Raw genomic sequence first — 20,630 nt, 5'->3', positions numbered from 1 at the left:
TAGGAATGTGTCGGAGAGAAAATGGTCACGTGAGCCAGCCTCCCTACTATGAGAGATTAGATTAAGAGTAAAACAGGTGGTAGAAGATGGAGTTAGTACATGGGAAAAACAGGAACTGAGAAGGTAGAAAACATGTTGTGCTAATGACTAAGTAATTTACTATGTGAATTCTTGTAACCAATCTGGTCTGTGAATGAACTGCATGGACAGTGCGTGAACAGAGACTGTAAGCCAATCATATAGCTGCCGCTAGCGCGTGCTCTTATTGCCTGTCTATATATACTCTGTGAAAACTTGAATAAAGGGAGAGAACGATCATACTCATATTGAGATTCCATCGTTACTCCGGGTCCGTCTCCCACTCCGACATCCTCCGACATCTGGTAGCAGAGGATGGTTCAGCGCGACTGAGTTCTCCGAGACTGCGGTAAGCAGCTAGAGGAGGGGAGTGGGAAACTTCGGCTGGGAGACGTGCTGCTTGGGCGCATCAGCGGGAGCAGACAACGGCGTGAGGTCGCTCCTCACCTCCCAGGCGCAGCTATGGAAACAGAAGCTGCGGCCACGCTACTCGCTGGGATCCTCTCTATGAGAGGGATTGAAACACCAGCGAAACTGTTGCTCAAACTGATTAAGCCGGGGCAGGAGATGGGACAACAAGTAACAAAAGAAGAAGGGGCTATATTAAGACTTCTCCTGCATATCCTCTCTAAGAGAGGGGTGAAATACGATGAGCGTATGCTCCGAAGGTTGTTAACCTGGTGCAGAGAGAACGGATTCGCACCAGAGCCCCAGACAGCTTTTAAACCAGAAATATGGGAGGCTGTTGGGAAAAAACTGTGGGAAGTGATAAGTAAAGGAGACAAAGAGGCATCACCGTTAGCGACGACATGGTGGTTGGTGTTATCGACCTTACAAGATATGAACGCGGAGTGAGCCACGGCAGCTGGGGCTTTTGCAGCATTACAACCCACAGGAGGGGGATCGAACAGGCCAGGTCCGAAGGTCTGGGACGATCCCCTGCTGATCCCCTCTGCTCCACCTGAGGCCGATGGAGGAGGCAGAATGTCAGCAGAGACGGACAGAGCCGGAGCTGTTTGCTCCTGACATTGCCCGCCTCGCCCCCTCCCCTCCCCAGTCGTCTCCCTGAGATAGAAGTGCTGTTTTTGTATGTCTGCTGTGTAAGTGTGTGCGGGCGACAGCTTATACCTGCTGATCAGCATGTGTGCTACTGTTTGCTTTTTGTTGTGTGCAGTGTCGTTAGGTGACTCCACTTGAGCAGGTGTTCTGCCCGGTGTGGTACTGTTCTCGTATGCAACTAGGGCTGACACTCCGTCAAGTGAAGAAGTTTGTATATACACAGTGTTTAGACGTAAGGCGAGCGCGCCCCAGGCAGATACACCAGGATGGGCCGTAGAACCGACGGAAGTCCTGAAATATTGGGGGAGTTTTCACGAGCCGACACGTTTACACTCTCGGGAACGGCTCACCCGTGCAGGGCGTATCGCTGGTTGTTTGTTGTTTGTCTATAAGGTCATGGTTGATTGGGAAAAGGAGTTGAGACAAAGTCTATAGGATGCTCTGTAGGAAAATGAGAAACTTAAGGAAAAATGAGAAACTGAGCTCTTGTTGCAAAGGCAGACTTTTATGTCAGTCGTAAGTGATGAAAAAAAAAAAGAAAAAAAAAGAAAAAACAAAAAAGAGGAAAAAAAAAGAGGGGAACCCCCCCCCCAAAAAAAAAAAAAAAACAAAAAGAAACCAAACAGCAACAATTAGATGGGAAATGTGCCACGTTAGCACAAAAGTGTGCCATACGCATTACGAGAAAGCATCAGAAAAAGAGAAATAGGACACCTGATTCAAAGCAGTACCATAGAGATATGGTTTTGGTTTTTTCCTATATGTGTATATGTTATTGCATGCCTTAGTAGATTGCTCTGTGTTATACCCTGCGAGACTAAAATGAACCCAGCAGAAGCGGTCTCTTGAGCAAGGGGGTGGAATACGGGAAAGCAATGGAAAATCGGCGAGGAGGACTGTAAATACACACAAGGGACTCGCACCTGGGTGCTGGAAAACACATATATCACACCAATTGCTATTCAGTCTTGGGTGCTGGCAAGAAAAACATTTGGATGACATAAGCCTGTGATGGACTCACAGACACCTTATCCAGCTGCTTGAGAATCTTGGCCTGTTGTGGAAGAAGATCAAAGCACAGCACCAGCAAGAACAGGGAGTCCGCATGCGCTCTAGCTAACAAGGACTCTTTTGCTGCCAAGGATTCGTGATAACAAGGACTCTCTTGCTGCCAAGGATAAGTTTAACAATGCTACTGGTACCGCTATTTCTGAGTTATTGCTAGATGTAGATAGTATTCGATATGCGATGTTGCAAAACAGAGCTGCTACTGATTTTTTGCTTTCAGCTCACAGACATGGTTGTCAAGATTTTAAAGGACTGTATTGTGTGAATCTAAGTGACCACTCCAAATCCATCCATGCCCAGCTGCAGGAACTGCACCGACCGAACCAGCAACTTGTGGAGACCACTGGGTGAAATCTCTTTGCTGGATGGACTTGGGGGTGGGGTTGGTTGAAGCAAATTATACTCATCGCCTGTGTGGAAGGAATTTGTCTGTTATGTTTAGTATGCTGTTTGCCGTGTTTAATAAGCATTATACGATCAGTTGTAAATGCTGCTTTGCATCGTACCCTTGTACGAGTTGTAGAATATGTTGCTCTAAAAACTATGTGTGTATCCATGAGAACCTGACCTTCACAGAAGAAGATAACAAGAAGGATTACAACAATGTAGTCACGTATCAGACAGCTACTGTCAGCAAAGCTGGATCATGAGTTTGGTGAGACTCGCTGCATACACTGGCCACGTGTGCAGCGACTCTGGCCTGTACTTTTCTACTCGATCCAGTGCAGGAGAGTCTGGTGGGACTCGCTGCGTGCACTGGCCATGCATGCAGCGACTCTAGCCTGTACTTCTCCACTCAATCCAGTGCAGGATATAAAGGGGCTGTCTCAGGTCAGAGAGGGGGAGAGAGACATGAGCACACTTTGAAGGTACAGAGGATGCCCTGAAGCACTGTGTCTGCCCCCCCCCCCGCCCCCCGTAAGTTTTATGTTCATTAACCCCAACAGCTCTGAAGGCATCACAGCATGTTGAAAGATAAGATATAGTCTACTACTGCTGCAAGACGCATTGAACACCTTCCTACAAGAATTTCAACTTTATGCCCTGATAGGACAGTGGGATGATGCACTGGCAAAGACCCTGACTGCATTAGAGTGGGTATTTTTGCCACATACCTTTTCAAAACCAGTAACTATGATGATTGAAATGTTACCATGATTGTTTTTCCAGGGTCGCTTGTGCTGTCAGCAACCGCAATGTATTTGAAATATTACAAAAGGATTTCTCGTGGGTAAATCCAAAGAAATTGGCTTTCTGGGCTAAATTTAGGAATCTGGGTATTTATTGCCTTAGCAGGGTTCTTTTTGATTCTGTTTTTAATTGTGTTTAGTATATAACCTGCTAAGAGCGTCACAACAAGGATAACATGTCCAAATTAAAAGCGGTTAAAAAGGGTTTCTATTGGTTAAGCTCATGGGGTATAACGGGATGGTTATCAGATTTACTAAAACAAGGGCTCATGCTACTGTTGGTTATATTATTATTGATTATGGTAGCCTCGTGTGTTCTCCGCAAAGTGACTGACATGATAGAAAATGCCATGCATAAGGTCTGGCTGGCTCAAGAAGAAAAAGGGGGGATTGTAGGAATGTGTCTGAGAGAAAATGGTCACGTGAGCCAGCCTCCCTACTATGAGAGATTAGATTAAGAGCAAAACAGGTGGTAGAAGATGGAATTAGTACATGGGAAAAACAGGAACTGAGAAGGTAGAAAACATGTTGTGCTAATGACTAAGTAACTTACTATGTGAATTCTTGTAACCAATCTGATCTGTGAATGAACTGCATGGACAGTGCGTGAACAGAGACTGTAAGCCAATCATATAGCTGCCGCTAGCGCGTGCTCTTATTGCCTGTCTATATATACTCTGTGAAAACTTGAATAAAGGGAGAACGATCATACTCATATTGAGATTCCATCGTTACTCCGGGTCCGTCTCCCACTCCGACATGCTCCGACAGGTGTCCATACCATTATTTTAATTGGACCTGTATAATCAGCGTCTATTACCCCAGGTAACACAAACAAACCCCGTCTGGTAATGGAAGATCGTCCCAATAATAGTGCACTCAGTCCATGCCCCAGTGGCCCTTCCATATCAGTAGGAATGCACTGCACTTGGGAGTCTGTAAGGGTAACCTCCTTTATTGTTGCCGCGTCCACTCCGGCACTCCCTGTGGTGGCAGAGGCTGCGCTACCCACGCACCCTGACCCTGAGGCCTGGTTTGTGTCATCGCACTCGGGCCCCCCACGCTCATCAGCCCATTTCCCAATGGCGTGCCATCCTTATGGAATTTTGAGTGGCATTCAGATGCTCTATGTCCAAATTTCTAACACCGATTTCATGTGCCTGTAAATCCTCCTGTTCCTCCGCTCCTAGCAGGCGTCATATCTGTCTCTCCCCTCTGCTTTCCTACTCTACACTGTATCTTCAAATGACTGACCTTCCCACACTTAAAGCATTTTGGTCCTGAATTACGATTACTGACCAAGGGCTTGACAGCCGCAGCAAAAGCGGAGGCCAAAAATCCTGCCTGTTCTTCAGGTGTCCCTACCCTACAGCATGCCTCTATCATGTCGGTAATGGTGGCGTGTCGAGGCAAAGTTTGCAAGATACGCTTACAGGCTGGATTTGCGTTCTCTACGGCCAATGATTGAAATACCGCCTCTTTGGCTGCCGCTGGCAGTTCTCCCCGGTCTAACGCATTCCTTAGTCTACCAAGAAACTGCATGAATCCCTCGCTGGGGCCCTGTTTTATCGTCGTATATGGGGGAGTGACCTTGCCATCCTCCGGCAACGTCCTCAGTGCTTCGCGAGCCAACTCTGCGGACTGTTGTAAGATAGCGACACCTAGCCGCGCTTGTCGCTGAGCATCAGCGAAAGGACCTGTTCCTGATAACATCTCCATGGTCGCAGCCGCAACGGATCCCCCCCCCACTCTATTCAAATTCGCTATCACTGCACGTTGTACACCATCCTCCCACCTTGATCTCCACGTTAGTTCTTGCATTGGTGTGAGGATAATGGACATCAGTGTCCGGCTATCTAAAGGAGTCATAATATTAGTAGTGAAAAAATTGTTAAGAAACAACTGAGTGTAGGGAGAATTAAGGCCAAAGTCATACACTAATTTTCTCGCTTCTTTTACCATCGGCCAAGGAAGACCCTCCCATCTATTGGGATTCCTTCAACCCCCCGTAGTTCCCCCCAGTATCACCGGAAATGCTGTTGGTAACATTATACCCTCTACCAAGGCATTTTGAATGATTCCTTTCCAATGCACTTGCGGATCCGGCGGCTCCCCTGAGCCCGCGGTCGCACCCCCCAACTCTGCTCCCACATTCCCGTTACCCAACTCTCCTCCCACGTTCCTGTTACCGCCGCCCCATACCCCCCCCTGCTTTCACCCCTCTGTCGCCTCTCCATATTTCATATTGCTTGCTCCTCCTCTTCTTTCCATTGTCTCTGTTGTTCTCTCTCTAACTGTTCCAATTTCTGTTGCAGCGTTTTTGCCGCCGCGCATGCGCCTTGCGGCAATTCTTGTTCAGCGGGAGAGGGAGGCGACGGTGGAAGCGGTGGGTACAGTGATGGATCAAAAGGTGGTCTGGGGTGCACATCAACATGTTGCCGTGGAGGCTTAGGTGGACCTTCATAAAACCCAGTTCTGGGGTTGTACCACTCTGGTGGAGGTGCCATTGGTCTTGCTTCCGAGGGTGGCGGTGCTGGCCAGGGAACGTCCTCCTCCATCGGTTCTTCTTTCTCCGGAACTTCCTCAGGTGGAGCAGAGGGGATCAGCAGGAGATCGTCCCAAACCTTCGGACCTGGCCTGTTCGATCCTCCTCCCGTGGGTTGTAATGCTGCAAAAGCCCCAGCCGCTGTGGCTCGCTCCGCCTTCATATCTTCTAAGGTCGATAACACCAACCGCTATGTCGTCGCCAACGGTGATGCCTCTTTGTCTCCTTTACTTATCACTTCCCACAGTTTTTTCCCAACAGCCTCCCATATTTCTGGTTTAAAAGCTGTCTGGGGCTCTGGTGCGAATCCGTTCTCTCTGCACCATATTAACAACCTTCGGAGCATACGCTCATCGTATTTCACCCCTCTCTTAGAGAGGATATGCAGGAGAAGTCTTAATATAGCCCCTTCTTCTTTTGTTACTTGTTGCCCCATCTGCTGCCCCGGCTGCTCACCCCTCTCCAGGTGTACGTGGCCACGTTGTCTGTTTATTCCGGATTGCCGCCCAATCCGCCCGGTCTCAGTCCAGCTGAGCCATCCTCCAGCCGGTGGATCTCCTTCTGGGTCTTCCGCCCCTCGCGTTCCGTTGCTCAAGCCAAGCGCCGATCGGGATCACGTCGGGGTCACCATCTGAGGAGAAATAACTGGACTCCAGACGATCCAATGTGAATCAACAGAAGCCGTTTATTAAGCACAGATCATCATCTTTTATACCCTGCGTTGTAGCTGTACACGTGACTCGCTTATTTCTGATTAGCCAGTTACACTGTCCACGCACCGTGCATGCAGTTCATTCACACATCAGACTGGTTACAAGAATTCGCGTCGTAAATTGCTTAGTCATTAGCACAATATGTTTTCTGCCTTCTCAGTCCCTTTTTTCCCATGTACTAATTCCATCTTCTACCACCTGTTTTGCCCTTAATCTAATCTCTCACAGCAGGGAGGCTGGCTCACATGGCCATTTTCTCTCAGATACATTCCTACAATCCCGTACCTCCCCAGTGCAGTTCTGCGTCTTCTCCCTGGACCCCAACCTGCGCCCAAACCCCAAACCCATCCTGGTCACCATCACGGTGCGGGGCCCTGTGGGGCTGGGGCAGCTCTATGGGGCGGCCTTATGGGTCTGAGGGGGGGATCTCCTCTGGGGTGGGGTAGGGATGGTCCTAAAACTAAATGGACACTTACCTTCAACTTGCACTCAAAAAGGTGGATTTTTTGCTCTGGGACACAAATGGGATGAGTAACACGAATGAGTTAATAAAAATGGAAATCAAGGACTTGTGAGGTCCCGCTCAGCTGACAGGCCACGAGCTGACCCATGGCTCGCGTAGGTTTGGTGAGATCCTTCATGTCTGGACACCTGACAGGCCAGGAGCAGGCCCACGCCCTGCGTCTGTGCTTATGAGGTCGCTCACGCCTGAGTAGCCAGTGGGCCAGGAACAGGCCTAGGGATTGTGTAGGTGCCTGGAGGTCACTGGTGCCTGCGCAGACGACAGGCCAGGAGCTGTCACCTGGCTTGTGGATGTCTCTGCGATGTCACTGGTGCCTGAGGAGCCCAGGAGAAACATGTCTTGTGCTGGGTGTTTTGAGGTCCCAGGTGCCTGAGAAGCTGGTAGGGCAGGACTAAGCCCCCATCTTGTGTAGGTGTTTGCAAGGTCACCTGTGACCGCTGAGCTGACAGGCCAGGAAGAGGCCCATGGGTTGTGTAGGAGCTGGTGAAGTCACTGCTGCCCGCGTACCTGGTAGGGCAGGAGCAGGAACATGGGTGATATCACGGGTGCCTGAGTAGATGATGCCACTAAAATAGTATTTGGTCCCCACCCCAATATGGGGTTTCGGAAGTACCATCGTCAGCAGAAGCCCGGACACAGCACACACACACGTGTGACAGCGGGACTCCTGAGCACGCAGCAGCAGCAGCAGGAGGGTGCGAGGTCACGGTCACTGTAACCCCTGCGCACACAGGGGTGGCAGCAGGAGGGACGGGAGCTCCTTCTTCAGGTTCTTCTGCTCCTCCTTGACGTGCTCCTCCCCCGCCTCCAGGAACTCCAGCTCCTGCTGCAGCTTCTCCTGCCACAGCTGGAGGTCGGGGGGAGGTCCTGCCTGCCCCCACCATCTGCCTGCACCCCCTCCTGCCCGGACCCTCTCCTGCCTGCACCCCCCGTGCCCGCACCCACCTTGTGGCGGGTGTCACGGTCCTCCAGGTCCTCGGGTTCGGGCACCAGGAAGGACAGAGACGGGGAGGGCGTGGGGCGGCAGCTCCTCCTGGGGGGGCGTGGGGGGGCTGCACCCAGGGGTGGCGGCACCCGGGGGGAGGGTGGTGGTGGTGAAACCCAGATGAGAGAGGACACCTGGGCAACGGGGGGCACCCGGACATTGCGGGGGGACAGTACCCATGTGTTGGGGAGGGCACCCAGAGACTGGGGGGGCACCCATGGGAGGAGTCGCCCAGAGACTGGGGGGGCTGTCACCCATGGGGGGGGCACCCAGAAACTGGAGGGGGACGCCAGAGATGGGGAGGGGGTACCCAGAGACTGGGGGGGGCACACAGAGATGGGGGGAGGCACCCAGATATTCGGGGGGGCGCAGCCAGAAAGTGGGGGGGCACCCTCGGATGGGGGGGAGACCCAGAACCGTGGCGGGACCCGGAAGCGGGTGCGGGATCACGCGGACATGGCGGGGGGGGACCGAGCGATGAGCGCGACCCGGTAGCGGGGGCCGCCCACGGGCGGGTGGGGGCCGGGGGGTCCCGGGAGAGTCTCAGCGGTGTCCCGTCCCCCCCCCAGGGTGTCCCCAGGGTGTCCCCGGGCCAACCGACCTGCGCGACCTCCCGCGGCGACCCCAGCTCCGCCATGCTGCCGCGCGTCACAGGGCAACGCCCACCGCGGCCGGAAACCGCGCCCACTTCCGGCGCAGGGGATGATGGGAGATGGAGTACGGCCCTGTGCGGACCAGTGATCCCAGTACGGGCCAGTGATCCCAGTATGGACCAGCATAGAGCGATCCCAGTGCGGTCCCAGTGCTCCCAGTATGACACCCTGACTCCCCCCAGTGCTCCCAGTGCTGTCCCAGTGCTTCCAGTATGACTCCCTCACTCCTCCCAGAGCTCCCAGTATCACTCTCTGGTTACTCCCAGTGCTCCCAGTATGGTCCCAGTGCTCCCATGGTGTGTTTTAGCCTCAGACGACAACAAAGAACCACGTGCCGCTCGCTCGGGCCTTCCCAATACGGGAAGCATCGGAAGAGAAAAGGCAAGACTCTTGGGTTGAGACAAAGGCAGTTTCACAGAACAGCAAAGGGAACAAGAAAACAACAACAATCACACGGACAGAGGAATGTACAAACACGATTATGGAACCCACACTCCCCGCCGCTCCCCGACCGGACCTGGGATGCCCCAGCCCGCTCCAAGGGGAGATGTCCTGCCCCCTCCCCCGGCAGCTCAGGGTGGGCATGGCTCACATGGCATGGAATACCTGTGTCCGGGGGAGAAGTAACCCTGTCCCCGCCGCAACCAGGACATTATCCACCCCTTATTCCAGACCATCTCTGCCATGCCCACATCTTACAGGTTCCAATGAATTGCCACCACTTTCCCCTGTCATGTATATATATACGTATATATTCATGCAGATATAGTGCCCTTAGTCTATGGGCCATCCCTCCAAAGTGTCCCTTGAGTTCATTTCATCCATGGCTCTGGGCTCCATCTGTTAGAACAGCCTGTGTCCTGGAGAGAATTAACCCTATCCCTGCCGGAACCAGGACAGCAGCCCAGAAAGCCAATCATAGCCTGGGCTGCATCTACAGAAGCCTGGCCAGCAGGTGGAGGGAGGGGATTCCCCGTCTCTACTCCAATCTCATACAATTTCATCTGGAATGCTGTGTCCAGTTCTAGGGGACCCAGCACAAGAAAGACATGGACCTGTTAGAGAGGGTCAAGGGAAGGATCACCAAAAATCATTGGAGGCTGGAAGACCTCTCCAAGGAAGAAAAGCTGAGAGAGTTGAAGTTGTTGAGCCTGGAAACAAAAAAGCACCAAGGAGACCTTCTTGTGGCCTTTTAACCTATGAGGCAGGCTTATAAGAGAGAGAGAGAGAGATTTTACCAGGGCCAGTAATGACAGGACAAGGGGCAATGGTTTTACACTGAAAGAGGGTAGATTTAGATTGGACATAGGGAGGAAATTTTACAATGAGGGTGGTGAGACACTGGAAAAGGTTGCCCAGAGAAGTTGTGGATTGCCCATCGTTGGCGGTGTTCAGGGTCAGGTAGGGCGGGGCTTTGAGCATCCTGATCGAGTCACAGATGTCCCTAAAAAACAGGGATTGGACTACATGACCTTTAAACGTCCCTTCAAATCCATCGCATGCTGGGACACTATGAGAGGAGATGTGGCCACACCAGTCCTGAGTCAAGGGGGACAATAACTCCCCTTGTCTGGGTGGCACAGTCCTTCTAACACCACCCCATATGCAGCTGGCCTTAATGGTGCTGAGCCTTTACCAGAGGCTCATATGGCATCCCTCAAAATGCCCAGGCCCCTCTCCTCAGACTCACTCCTCACCTCGTCCTCTCCCACTTTGCCCCTTCTCCTTGAAAAGCTTGAGGAGGTTTCTGTTGGCCACATCCCCAGGTGTCTCAAGGTCCCTGTGCACTGAAGCTCCAGCACGTCAGCATTTAAATTGTATGTGCAGATGGCTCATGCTGAGTCGTGGTTCCTCTAACGAGACAACTGAGTAGCTGTAGGACAGCAGAGGTCAGAAAAGGGGTTACTAGTGTCATGGACGTCATGAGGAAGGTGGAAAGTGCCACTGGCACCATCTCAGAAACACCAAGGGAAGGGCCAACAAGGAAATGGTGAAAAAGAGTTGGCTCTTTGTATGGGAGGAGATGAGGATGATCCAAGAGAAGAACTTGAGAGTGGAAAAAGAACGGAAAAGGGCATGAAAGGAAAAGAGGAACATCAAATTGCTTGGTTGGAAGGGACCTTTCCGATCACCTACTCCAACCATCAACCTACCTCTGACAAAAGCCATCACTAAACCATAGCTCTAAGCACTATGTCTGCCCGTCTTTCAAATACCTCCAGGGATGGTGCCTCAAAAACTTCCTGGGCAGCCTGTTCCAATGCTTAATAACCCCCTCAGTGTAAAAAGTTTTCCTAATATCCTGCCTAAACCTCCCGTCACACAACTTGAGGCCGTTTCCTCTGGTCCTCTCACCTCTTACTTGGGAGAAGAGACCGATCCCTACCTCTCTACAACCTCCTTTCTGGGAGCTGTAGAGTGAGAAGGTCTCCCCTCAGCCTCCTTTTCTCCAGGCTAAACAATCCCAGCTGTCTCAGCTGCTCCACATAATGTTTATTCTCCAGATCCCTCACCAGCTCCGTTGCCCTTCTCTGGACCTGCTCCAGCACCTCAATGTCTTTTTTGTGGTGAGGGGCCCAAAACCAGACACAGTACTCCAGGTGGGGCCTCACCCGTGCCGACAGCGGGACAATCACTATCTTACTCCTGCTCACCACACTGTTCCTGATACAGGCCAGGATGCTGTTGGGCTCCTTGGCCACCTGGGCACACTGCTTGCTCATATTCAGCCGGCAGTCGACCAACATCCCCAGGTCCTTTCCTGCAGGGCAGCTCTCCAGCCACTCCTCCCCAGGCTTGTAACGCTGCATGGGGTTGGTGTGACCCAAGTGCAGGACCCAGCACTTAGCCTTGTTGAACCTCATACCACTGGCCTTGGACCATCGATCCAGACTCACCAGATCCCTCTACAATGCCTTTCTACCCTCAAGCAGGTCGACACTCCCACCCAACTTGGTGTCATCTGCAAAGTTACTGAGGGTGCACTCAATCCCCTCGTCCAGATCATTGATAAAGATCTTAAAGTGAACTGGCCCCAATACCGAGCCCTGGGGAACAAGCATCAGGGTGACCATCTGCACACAAACATTAACAGCTGACCAAATGGAGCTTGAGTCCAGGGGCAGCTGGAGAAACGCTGGGATTTGGCCAACAAAAATGTCTTGAAGTTTTTCAAGGAGAAGTGTCCAGTCCTGCATCCCGGGGAAGAATAACCTCAATGCAGCAGGACAGGCTGGGACCTGATGTGCTGAGCAGTGACCCTACAGAGATGGGGCTGGGCACCCTGAGGGACGCCTCATGAGCCAGTGGTGCACGCTCACTATGAACAAGGCCGACTGCCTACGGGGCTGCAGGAGGAGGAGCGTGTGCCCCCCAGGCAACTTGAGTCACCTTCCCCTTTGACTCAGCACTGCTGTGGTCCAACGCACACAGCTGTGTCCCAGTGTGTGGCTCCCCATTTTGGAGAAGTGGCGAGGACCTGGAGAGTGTCCAGAGGAGGTCTGCCAAGACGGCCTTTAGGGCCCAGTGCACGTGTGCTTGGTGGAGAGGCTGAGGGACCTGGGCTTCTCTGGCCCAGTGGCAGGGAGGCTCTGGGCACTATTGGAATAGCCTGAACCTGGTTGAAAGGTTGTTTCAGAGACAATGGAGCTTTTCTTTGGTGGGAAACAGCAGGAGAAAGAAATAATGCAACAAAGGGCAGCTTGGGAGGTGGAGACTGGGCACCAGGAGAAAGAAATGCCACTGCAAGGGCAGCGCTGTGCTGCAACAGATCACCCAGAGGGAGTCGGGATCAGCCCAAGGCGTTGTGTTTCAGGACCAGCCAAGGACGATGGAGAGAGATGAGTAAAGGCAGTGAGATGCTGAGGGGAGAGCAAGACGGGGAAGCAGGGGGGATGTCTGCAGCCTGCAGGGGAAGAGGAGCAGATGTGGGACACCATAGCACAGCCTGTGGTGGAGACGATCAAGGGAGTTGGCAAGGCTGAAAGCCCCCAACAGTGCTTATGTCTTTCTCCTCTTGGCTGTGGCTGTCGTCTGTGCCACCAAGGCTACCAGAAGACACCTTATCCTTACAGCACTAGGGCCTTAGCGCCTCCTCTTCCCCACCCGGGAGCCATCATTCTCTGTTTCTGCCCTTGGCATTGCACGTCCTCCCATCACAATGCCCCAGCAAGAGCCCTGAGCTGTGCTTGTGGGGCAGGATCTCCCTTCCCAGGGGCTGGAGGCCAGGGCTTGGCCCTTTGCCTTCCTCTCACACATTCAGCATTAGCCAGCATCAGAGACACCTCTCCATTGCCTTTGCCTACCTGCCCTCACTGCCTCCAGTTTTCCCTCGAATGAGCCCCCAGGAGCCTTTGGCAGTAATGGCCCTCAGTGGGACCCATTAACGCTCCAAGAAACTTTGGAGTTTGCAGCTGACGTTGACTTCTGGAGAGGTTTCATCAGCCTCCCCTGTGTCTCCATCCTGGTCTTACCGTGGAGGTGGAATGTGGCTTGTGAATGTCGCTCTTGTGATTTCACCGCTGCCTGTGTACCCTTTGGGCAAGGAGCAGGCATATGGCTTGTGTGGCTGCTTCTGATGCCATTACAATAATACTTGGACCCCACCCCAATATGGCTTTTTGGAAGAACCATTGTCATCAGAAGCCTGTACACAACACACACACACGTGTGACAGCAGGACTCCTGAGCACGCAGCAGCAGCAGCAGCAGCAGGAGGGTGTGAGGTCATGGTCACTGTAACCCCTGAGCACACGGTGGTGGCAGCAGGAGGGACGTGAGGTCACTGTCGGTACCACTCATGAGCACACGGCAGCAGAAGTAGGAGAGTGTGAGGTCACCGTCAGTATAACCCACGAACACACAGCTTTGGCAGTAGGAAGGATGTTAGGTCACATCACCGATGTCACCCCATGCCCGTGGGGCTCGGTGCAGAGCGGCCGTGTGCATGACAGGGGCATGATGGGGGACGGGAGCTGCCCGTCCCCGTGTCTGCGAGGCCGAAGGAGCAGCCCCTGCGGCCCTGGCTGGAGCAGTCGGGGTGGGGGTGGCTCGGGGGCACCCCAGGGATGTGCCTGGGCACGGCGCCAGGAGGAAACCACAGACTTCCTGCCCGGGCGCTGCGGGGGGAGCGGGGGGAGCGCGGCGAGGCCACGTGGGCTGTGGTTTGTGCACCTGCAGGCTCCAGCTCCCGCTCCGCCCGCGGGGAATAACGGCCCCTGGGTGACACACTGAGAGTCAGGGACACGTCTGAGCCTCTGGGCTTCCCGTCTGCTGCCAGGGCAGGGACATGATCCAGCTCCGGCTCCTGCGAGGGACTCACTGTGGGGCCCTGCAGGGAGGGACGGACAAGCCAACACTCCTGGGATGGAGCCCTTGCCCTGATGAAGACCTCTCCCAGCTGCTGCTCCCAGCACAGTGAGGTCGGTAGCAGGGGCAGGGGCTGTTTCCTCCCCATCCTGACACAGACCCTGGTGCAGTCCCCGCTCCATGGTCACCGCAGCTTGGGGGCAGATGGACACTTGCCTCATGGCTTCTTGGATGAGCCCAGCGCAGGAGATGCTCAGTGCTTCCAGGCCCACAGCAGGGTGCAAGGGGTGACCGACCCAATTCCCCTCCACACCCAACTTGTCCCATGATGATCCGCCACCACAGCGACCATGACACCGGCAGCGGGACATATATGTCCCTCATATATGGTCATGAACGGCGCTGGAGAAGTTCATTGGCGGGCTGGGCTGTGTCGGAGGGGAGATAGCTCCCGATAACGTCTAAAAAGGTGCTGCTTCTTCGATTGGCTCCTTCCGCAGCTGGGTCGGCATCTGCAGAGATATATCACCCTCCCATCATCGACGTCCCCGTGAGTCCCCAGGAGCTGCGACAGGGAGTGGCGAAGAGCAGGGCTGTGCCAGCAGGGCAGGAGGCTCAGGATGGGAATGGAGGGACTCCTGTCCCCTCGGGTGCTGTGGCTGCTCCTCTGGGTGCAGCTCTGCAGAGGTAAGTGCCGGCTCCCTTTTCCCACAGCCCAGGGCCATCGGGTACCAGTGGGGTCATCAAGAGCCCTTTGGGAAGAGGGTTTCTTTCCAAGCGCCGCTGAGATGAGGGTCAGGAGGAGCTCAAGTCCATGGACCCTGTGCCTTTGCCTGTGTCCATTTGGCTGGGGAGGGTGTCTCCACTTCCAGAGCTCCAGTATTTCAAGCAGCCTGTGCCTGGCTGCATTTAAAGACAACCCATCCTGGGGTACCCTTTTGGGATGACTTTTTCCCCAGTACTGTGCCCCTGAGGCTGGCTGTGGCTCCAGGGTCCAGGGGAGCCCTGACACCAGGAAGGCAGTTTGTGCCCCACAGAGAGAGCGGGACTGGACTGTCTGCACCCACAGGTGGTAGAGAAGTTCCCTTCTCAGGGGCTCCCACCAAGCACAGGGGCTGGGCTGCCACCAGGGGCCAGGAGGGGACATGAGTTGGGGGGATCCTTGGGATCATGTTGGTGTTCATGAGGACACAGAAAGGCCTGGGTGGGTGTGAGCTTGGGTGGTGCCAGGGCAGGTGGTCAGCAGGGGAAGGTGTGGGGCTGGGGGCATGGGGCTGTTATGGGGGTGTTGGGCTGGGGAGGAGCGGGTTCCCTGTGCAGGGCCTGGGGGCACAATGAGTGGGTGGTCATGGGAGGGGGCCATGGGAGTGGGAGGAGGTTCCCAGGGCTGTGTTATGGTGAATAGCCCATCCCAGAAGGGCTGGAGTACTGCACCCCTAGCCTTCACAGGCTGTGGGGAGAGCAGGGACCCCCACACTGGCCAAGGGACAGCCTGGAGGGGTGAGGACTCCCACCCTCCCACCGCGGTGCTTCTGACTCAGCCTGGGCAGGGGGGGCCTTCTAGACCTGCACTCTGGGGCTCGGTGCTCTCCTGAGCGGTCCCATGTCGATGTTTGAAGGGGCTGCAGAGGTGAGGCTGGAGGATGGCGGCGGACGCTGTGCTGGGAGAGTGGAGGTGAAACACCAGGGCCAGTGGGGGACTGTGTGTGGCATCAGCTGGGACATGGACGATGCTGCAGTGGTTTGTAAGCAGCTGGGCTGTGGGTCTGCTCTTGAAGCTCCTCGGTACGGACATTTTGGGCCAGGATCTGGCCCCATTTGGATGGCTGGTGTTGTGTGTCATGGCACCGAGTCAGCCCTGTCTGATTGCACAAACAGAGAACAGATTCGACAATACTGTGATCACAGTCAGGATGCTGGAGTGACGTGTTCAGGTACGGTGCCAGCCTGTTCCCCACCTTTGTGACCAGGACGGGGGAAGGGACCTGGCTGTGCCCTCAAGGAAACAAGGGATTACTGGAGAAGGGCCTGGTGTGGCTGGTCACGCTGCTGAGCTGGGACTGTCATTGCTGGTTTCCCCGGTCCCTGAGGAAAAGCCAGTGGGAACCCGCCACTGCCTGACCCCTGATGTGTCTCAGCCCACCCTCCGTCAGTGCCTGGGGCTGGGAGATGGTGCCCTCATGCAAGAGGACTTAGAGCAGCTCACATGGCCACCCACAACCCTGGGCCCAAGGAGGTCAGGGACTTTTGGGTTGTGTCCCCTGGCAGACATGAGTCCCCCAAAGCAGAGGGGCTGCTCAGAGGGCAGGGGCCCTGGGCTTGGGCAGAAGAGCTGGGTGGCTCATGGCCACCTCATTCCCCTTCCAGAGTCACCCCATGAGAGCGAGCCCACAGGGAAACACCCTTGTGCAGGCAGCGCTGGCCTGCTGCCCAGCCTCTCCTGCCTACCCCAGCCCCTGCCTGCCCTGTGCCAAGGGCACTTGCCAGCACTTTGTGACTCTCCTTGCCCTGGGATCTTCTGTCAGCCCAGGGCTGCTCCTCTGCCCCCTCTCCTGCCCTGTACCCAGCTGGGGGCCAGGGATGTGCACCCCTGGCAGTGTTCTCTGGCCCTGGCTGAGGACCCTCCCCAGGCAGGTGCTGGAGCTGGGGGCTGGTGGAGACAGCGACTGGAGGTACAGCTGCACCACATCTGCTCCCTCTGACATGTCCCATCTAATAGCAGTGCCTCAATGGCCTCCATTTCTGGTGGCTCCAAGGGGTTCCTCAGCCTGGCTCTCAGCTTGGTGGGGCAGAGCAGGCTGCAGCAGCCAGCAGAACCTCAGCCCATCTCCTTGGGCTCAAGCGCTGCAGTGCCTGGGGCCAGTGCCAGGTAGCCCAGGGTCTCCAGGAGGGCAGCAGTTTTTCTAAGCACTTCCTGTGGCCGTGGGTTTGGGAGAAAAGCCAGCCCACAAGTGCTGTGATGATGTTGGGGGAGCAGCAGGGGGTCCCTGGTGTGTTTGTGCCATCAACACCCACTGGGAGCTGCTGGGAAGCTCGTGGGTCTCTTTGCCTGTAGCCACCTTGCAGGCCAGGTAGGACATGGGTATGTAACTGCCAGAGGGCTGTGGGAACTCACAGGGTTCTTTGGTTACTCCAGGATTTTTCCGGCTGGTTGGATGGGACAACCCCTGCTCAGGACGAGTGGAGATCCATGATAGGAACGAGTGGAAAACTGTCTGTGACTCCGACTTTGGTCCCAAAGCTGCCGACGTGGTCTGCAGAGAGTTGCAGTGTGGCACAGCCCTGTCTGTCCCCGGGGCAGCTCACTTTGGAGAAGGGGCTGGTCCCATGTGGGACAGAGAGCTGCAGTGTGTGGGGAATGAATCCCTTCTCAGCTCCTGCCCCACGGGGTCCCCCAGGGAGCAGCCCTGCACCCACGCGAATGCTGCCGGTGTCACCTGCACACGTAAGGACTCAGGGCAGGGTGTTACCACCGGGGGTGTGCCGATGATGGGGGAGCAGGGACGGGACTGTGCTGTGCTGGGTGTGAGGACAGAAGGGGTGATCACAGAACCATAGGATGGTTTGGGTTGGAAGGGACCTTTCAATGTCATCTAGTCCAACTTGCCTGCAACCAGCAGGGACCTCTTCAACTAGATCAGGTTGCTCAGAGCCCCGTTAAACCTGACCTTGAATGTTTGCCTGCAGCCCTAAAATGGTGCAGAAGGAGGAGAAAGGCAGGGTGTCCATTTGGCCTCTACTCCACCACCCAAGGGAGAAAAGCACAAGTCTGCCCTGTCTCATCCTTCTCTGTCCCGAGTTCACAGGGTTCAGGCTGGTGAACGGCAGCACGGCGTGTGAGGGGAGGGTGGAGGTCCATGTGCAGGGGACCTGGGGCACCCTCTGTGCCTCCCGCTGGGACCTCTTGGACGCCCACGTTCTCTGCCGTCACCTCAACTGCGGGTTTCCTGAGTCCATTCCTAAAGGAGGGCGTTTTGGGAGAGGAAGGGGCCCTGTCTGGAGAGACTCCTTCCACTGTGATGGGACTGAAGCACACCTGGGAGAGTGCCCAGTGACTGCCCTGGGGGCCTCGCCGTGCTCCCATGAGAACGACGCTGCTGTCATATGCTCAGGTGAGTGCAGGAAAACACTCGGTTACTCTGTTTTCCTCTTAAATGCTCCCAAAGCAGGGGACCCTGTGGCAGTGCAAGGCTCTGGCTCAGAAGGTCCCCACAGAGGGCTGGCGGCAGGCAGGCGAGCTCCAAGGCCCTCCTGCAAGGGTGCCAGAGCCTGGAGACGTGCTGCAGGCTGCCGGGCTCCCCGATGCCGCCAAGGGCTGGGGCATGGCTGCTCTCCCCAGGCCCAGCTCGCTTCGCATCCCTGCGGCTGGTGGGTGGAGGAAGCCCGTGCGACGGGCGAGTGGAGATCTTCCAGCACGGGACGTGGGGCAGAGTCCTGGATGAGCAGTGGGACGTGCAGGAGGCCAGCGTGGTGTGCCGGCAGCTGCAGTGCGGAGAGGCAGAGGCAGCCTACAACCCCCCGAAGGCTCAGAGAGGGACGGGTCCCGTGGGGCTGCGTGGGGTGCGGTGTGCAGGGCACGAGGCCAACCTGACCCTCTGCAACACCTCCCTGCCTGAGAGTGCGCTGGAAGCAGGGATTGCCGAGGACGTGGGGGTCGTTTGCTGGGGTGAGTGGCGCTGCACGGCCCCCCCAGGCTCTGGGCTGGGTGGGCAGCCGGCCCTTGACGGCAGCCGGGGTTTCCTCCTGCTACAGGGAGCCGTCAGGTGCGGCTGGTGAACGGGCCTGGGCGCTGCGCTGGGAGAGTGGAGATCTACTACCAGGGCAGCTGGGGGAGCGTCTGTGATGACGGCTGGGACCTGTCTGATGCTGCCGTCGTTTGCCGCCAGCTGGGCTGCGGAGGGGCGCTGGAGGCAGTTGGCTCCGCTCGCTTCGGGGAAGGCTCCGCTCAGATCTGGCTGGAGAGCGTGAACTGCTCCGGGGCCGAAGCTGCTCTCTGGGACTGCCCGGCAGGGTCCTGGGGGCAGCACGACTGCGGGCACAAAGAGGACGCAGGAGTCGTCTGCTCAGGTGTGTGCCTGGAGCTGTGGTGGGAGCCCAGCGCCCAGGCAGGCCGGGACAAGGGGAGAGCCGGACACGGCCGAGGCTGTTCCTGGCCAGCTCTGAGCCCCTGACAAAGGCCATCGTGGGGACACCCATGCACAGGTGCCCTCAGTCCCACCGGGGGTCCCTGGGGAGCTCTGCTGTCCCTGACGGTCAGCAGGGAGGGCAGGGGTGTCTGTCCATCAGGGACATTTCTCTGTCCGTGGGTGCAAGGGGGACTTGCTGGACGTGCCTTTGCCTGTCTGAGGGCCTGGCGGGTGCAGGGGTGTCCCTGCTCCCCCAGCCCCAGGCCAGCCTGTTCCCCCTCGCTGCCTTTCCTCCCAGAGTTCACGGCCCTGAGGCTGGAGAACGGCACCAACTGCTCCGGGCGCCTGCAGGTTTTCTACAATGGGACGTGGGGGAGCGTTTGCTCCAACTCCATGACTCCTGAAACTGTGTCGCTGGCATGCAAGGAGCTGGGCTGCGGGGACAGAGGGTCCCTGGAAACACAACGGCCCTACGGCAGGCTGTCTGGCACGGCCTGGCTGGACCGTGTGGAGTGTGGGGAGAGAAACAGCTCCTTCTGGCAGTGTCCCTCCGCTCCCTGGCACCCGCAGTCATGCGACGACCTGCGAGATGAGACCCACATCACCTGCAAGGGTAATTCTGAGCTAGCCGGGCACCAGCATCCCCTGCGATCCTGCTCCTGGCTGGGCATGGTCAAATTCCTGGGCCTGCGGGGGCCTTTCGTTTCCAAGCCAGACGCTGCTGCTGCTGGTACCAAAAATGGGACTTCCTCTCCTGGAGCCCCACACATTCACCAGCGGTTGCCAGCCGGGCTCCCGGCGTCGCCTGGTTGAGGCAGAGGTTTCTCGAGGCAAGGTCCCAGAAGGGAACAGCCAGGGCTCCGAGGAGTGTCCCTTCCATGGACACCCTCCTGCTGCTCTGTGACCCAGGGTCCCTTTGGGGCTGAGCAGTCAGGGTCCCCCACGTTGCCGAGTGTGTGTCCCCCAAAGGACCGGGGTTCAGCTGCTGCCATGGGTGGGTGGCTCGAGCTGAGCTGAGCCCCGCTCTCTGCTGCACGGCCCCCCTGCAGCAGCCCCTTCACCACAGCGTTTCCCCCTGCAGGGAGTCAGCCAGAAACGCCCCCGGCCCCAATGGCTGCGTGCCCCAGCACCCCGAGCTGCACAGGTAGCTGCTCCTCTGCATGCCCCTCTCGCCTGGCAGGGCTCTGCCTGCTGTCCCGCGGCCCTGGGAGCTCTCTGCCTTCTCCAGACAGGGAGAAGATTCGTGCCGTGGGAGGGGAGAAGGGGTGCTCCGGCCGAGTGGAGGTGTGGCACCGCGGCTCCTGGGGGACGGTGTGTGACGACTCTTGGGACATGCGGGATGCCGAGGTGGCATGCAGGCAGCTGGGCTGTGGCCCTGCGGTG

General features: G+C 56.3%; 1 protein-coding gene across 1 annotated transcript in view; it reads left to right on the top strand.

The window, feature by feature from the left end:
• Positions 1-19,853, top strand: part of LOC134509675 (antigen WC1.1-like) — a gene marked incomplete at both ends in the record, with an annotated part of 338,008 nt that extends 318,155 nt beyond the window's left edge. The window contains 6 exons of the mRNA XM_063322255.1: positions 15,741-16,055; positions 17,258-17,338; positions 18,153-18,233; positions 18,461-18,787; positions 18,874-19,188; positions 19,546-19,853. Coding sequence (XP_063178325.1) covers positions 15,741-16,055; positions 17,258-17,338; positions 18,153-18,233; positions 18,461-18,787; positions 18,874-19,188; positions 19,546-19,853 — 1,427 coding nt within the window. The remainder of the gene's footprint in view (positions 1-15,740; positions 16,056-17,257; positions 17,339-18,152; positions 18,234-18,460; positions 18,788-18,873; positions 19,189-19,545) is intronic.
• Positions 19,854-20,630: the final 777 nt, after the last annotated feature.

Source organism: Chroicocephalus ridibundus, unplaced genomic scaffold (genome assembly GCF_963924245.1).
Source record: "Chroicocephalus ridibundus unplaced genomic scaffold, bChrRid1.1 SCAFFOLD_26, whole genome shotgun sequence".
In the NCBI taxonomy this organism is placed as follows: Eukaryota; Metazoa; Chordata; class Aves; order Charadriiformes; family Laridae; genus Chroicocephalus; species Chroicocephalus ridibundus.
The sequence above is the reverse complement of the archived record's forward strand: the minus strand, read 5'-3'. Positions and strand labels throughout refer to the sequence as shown.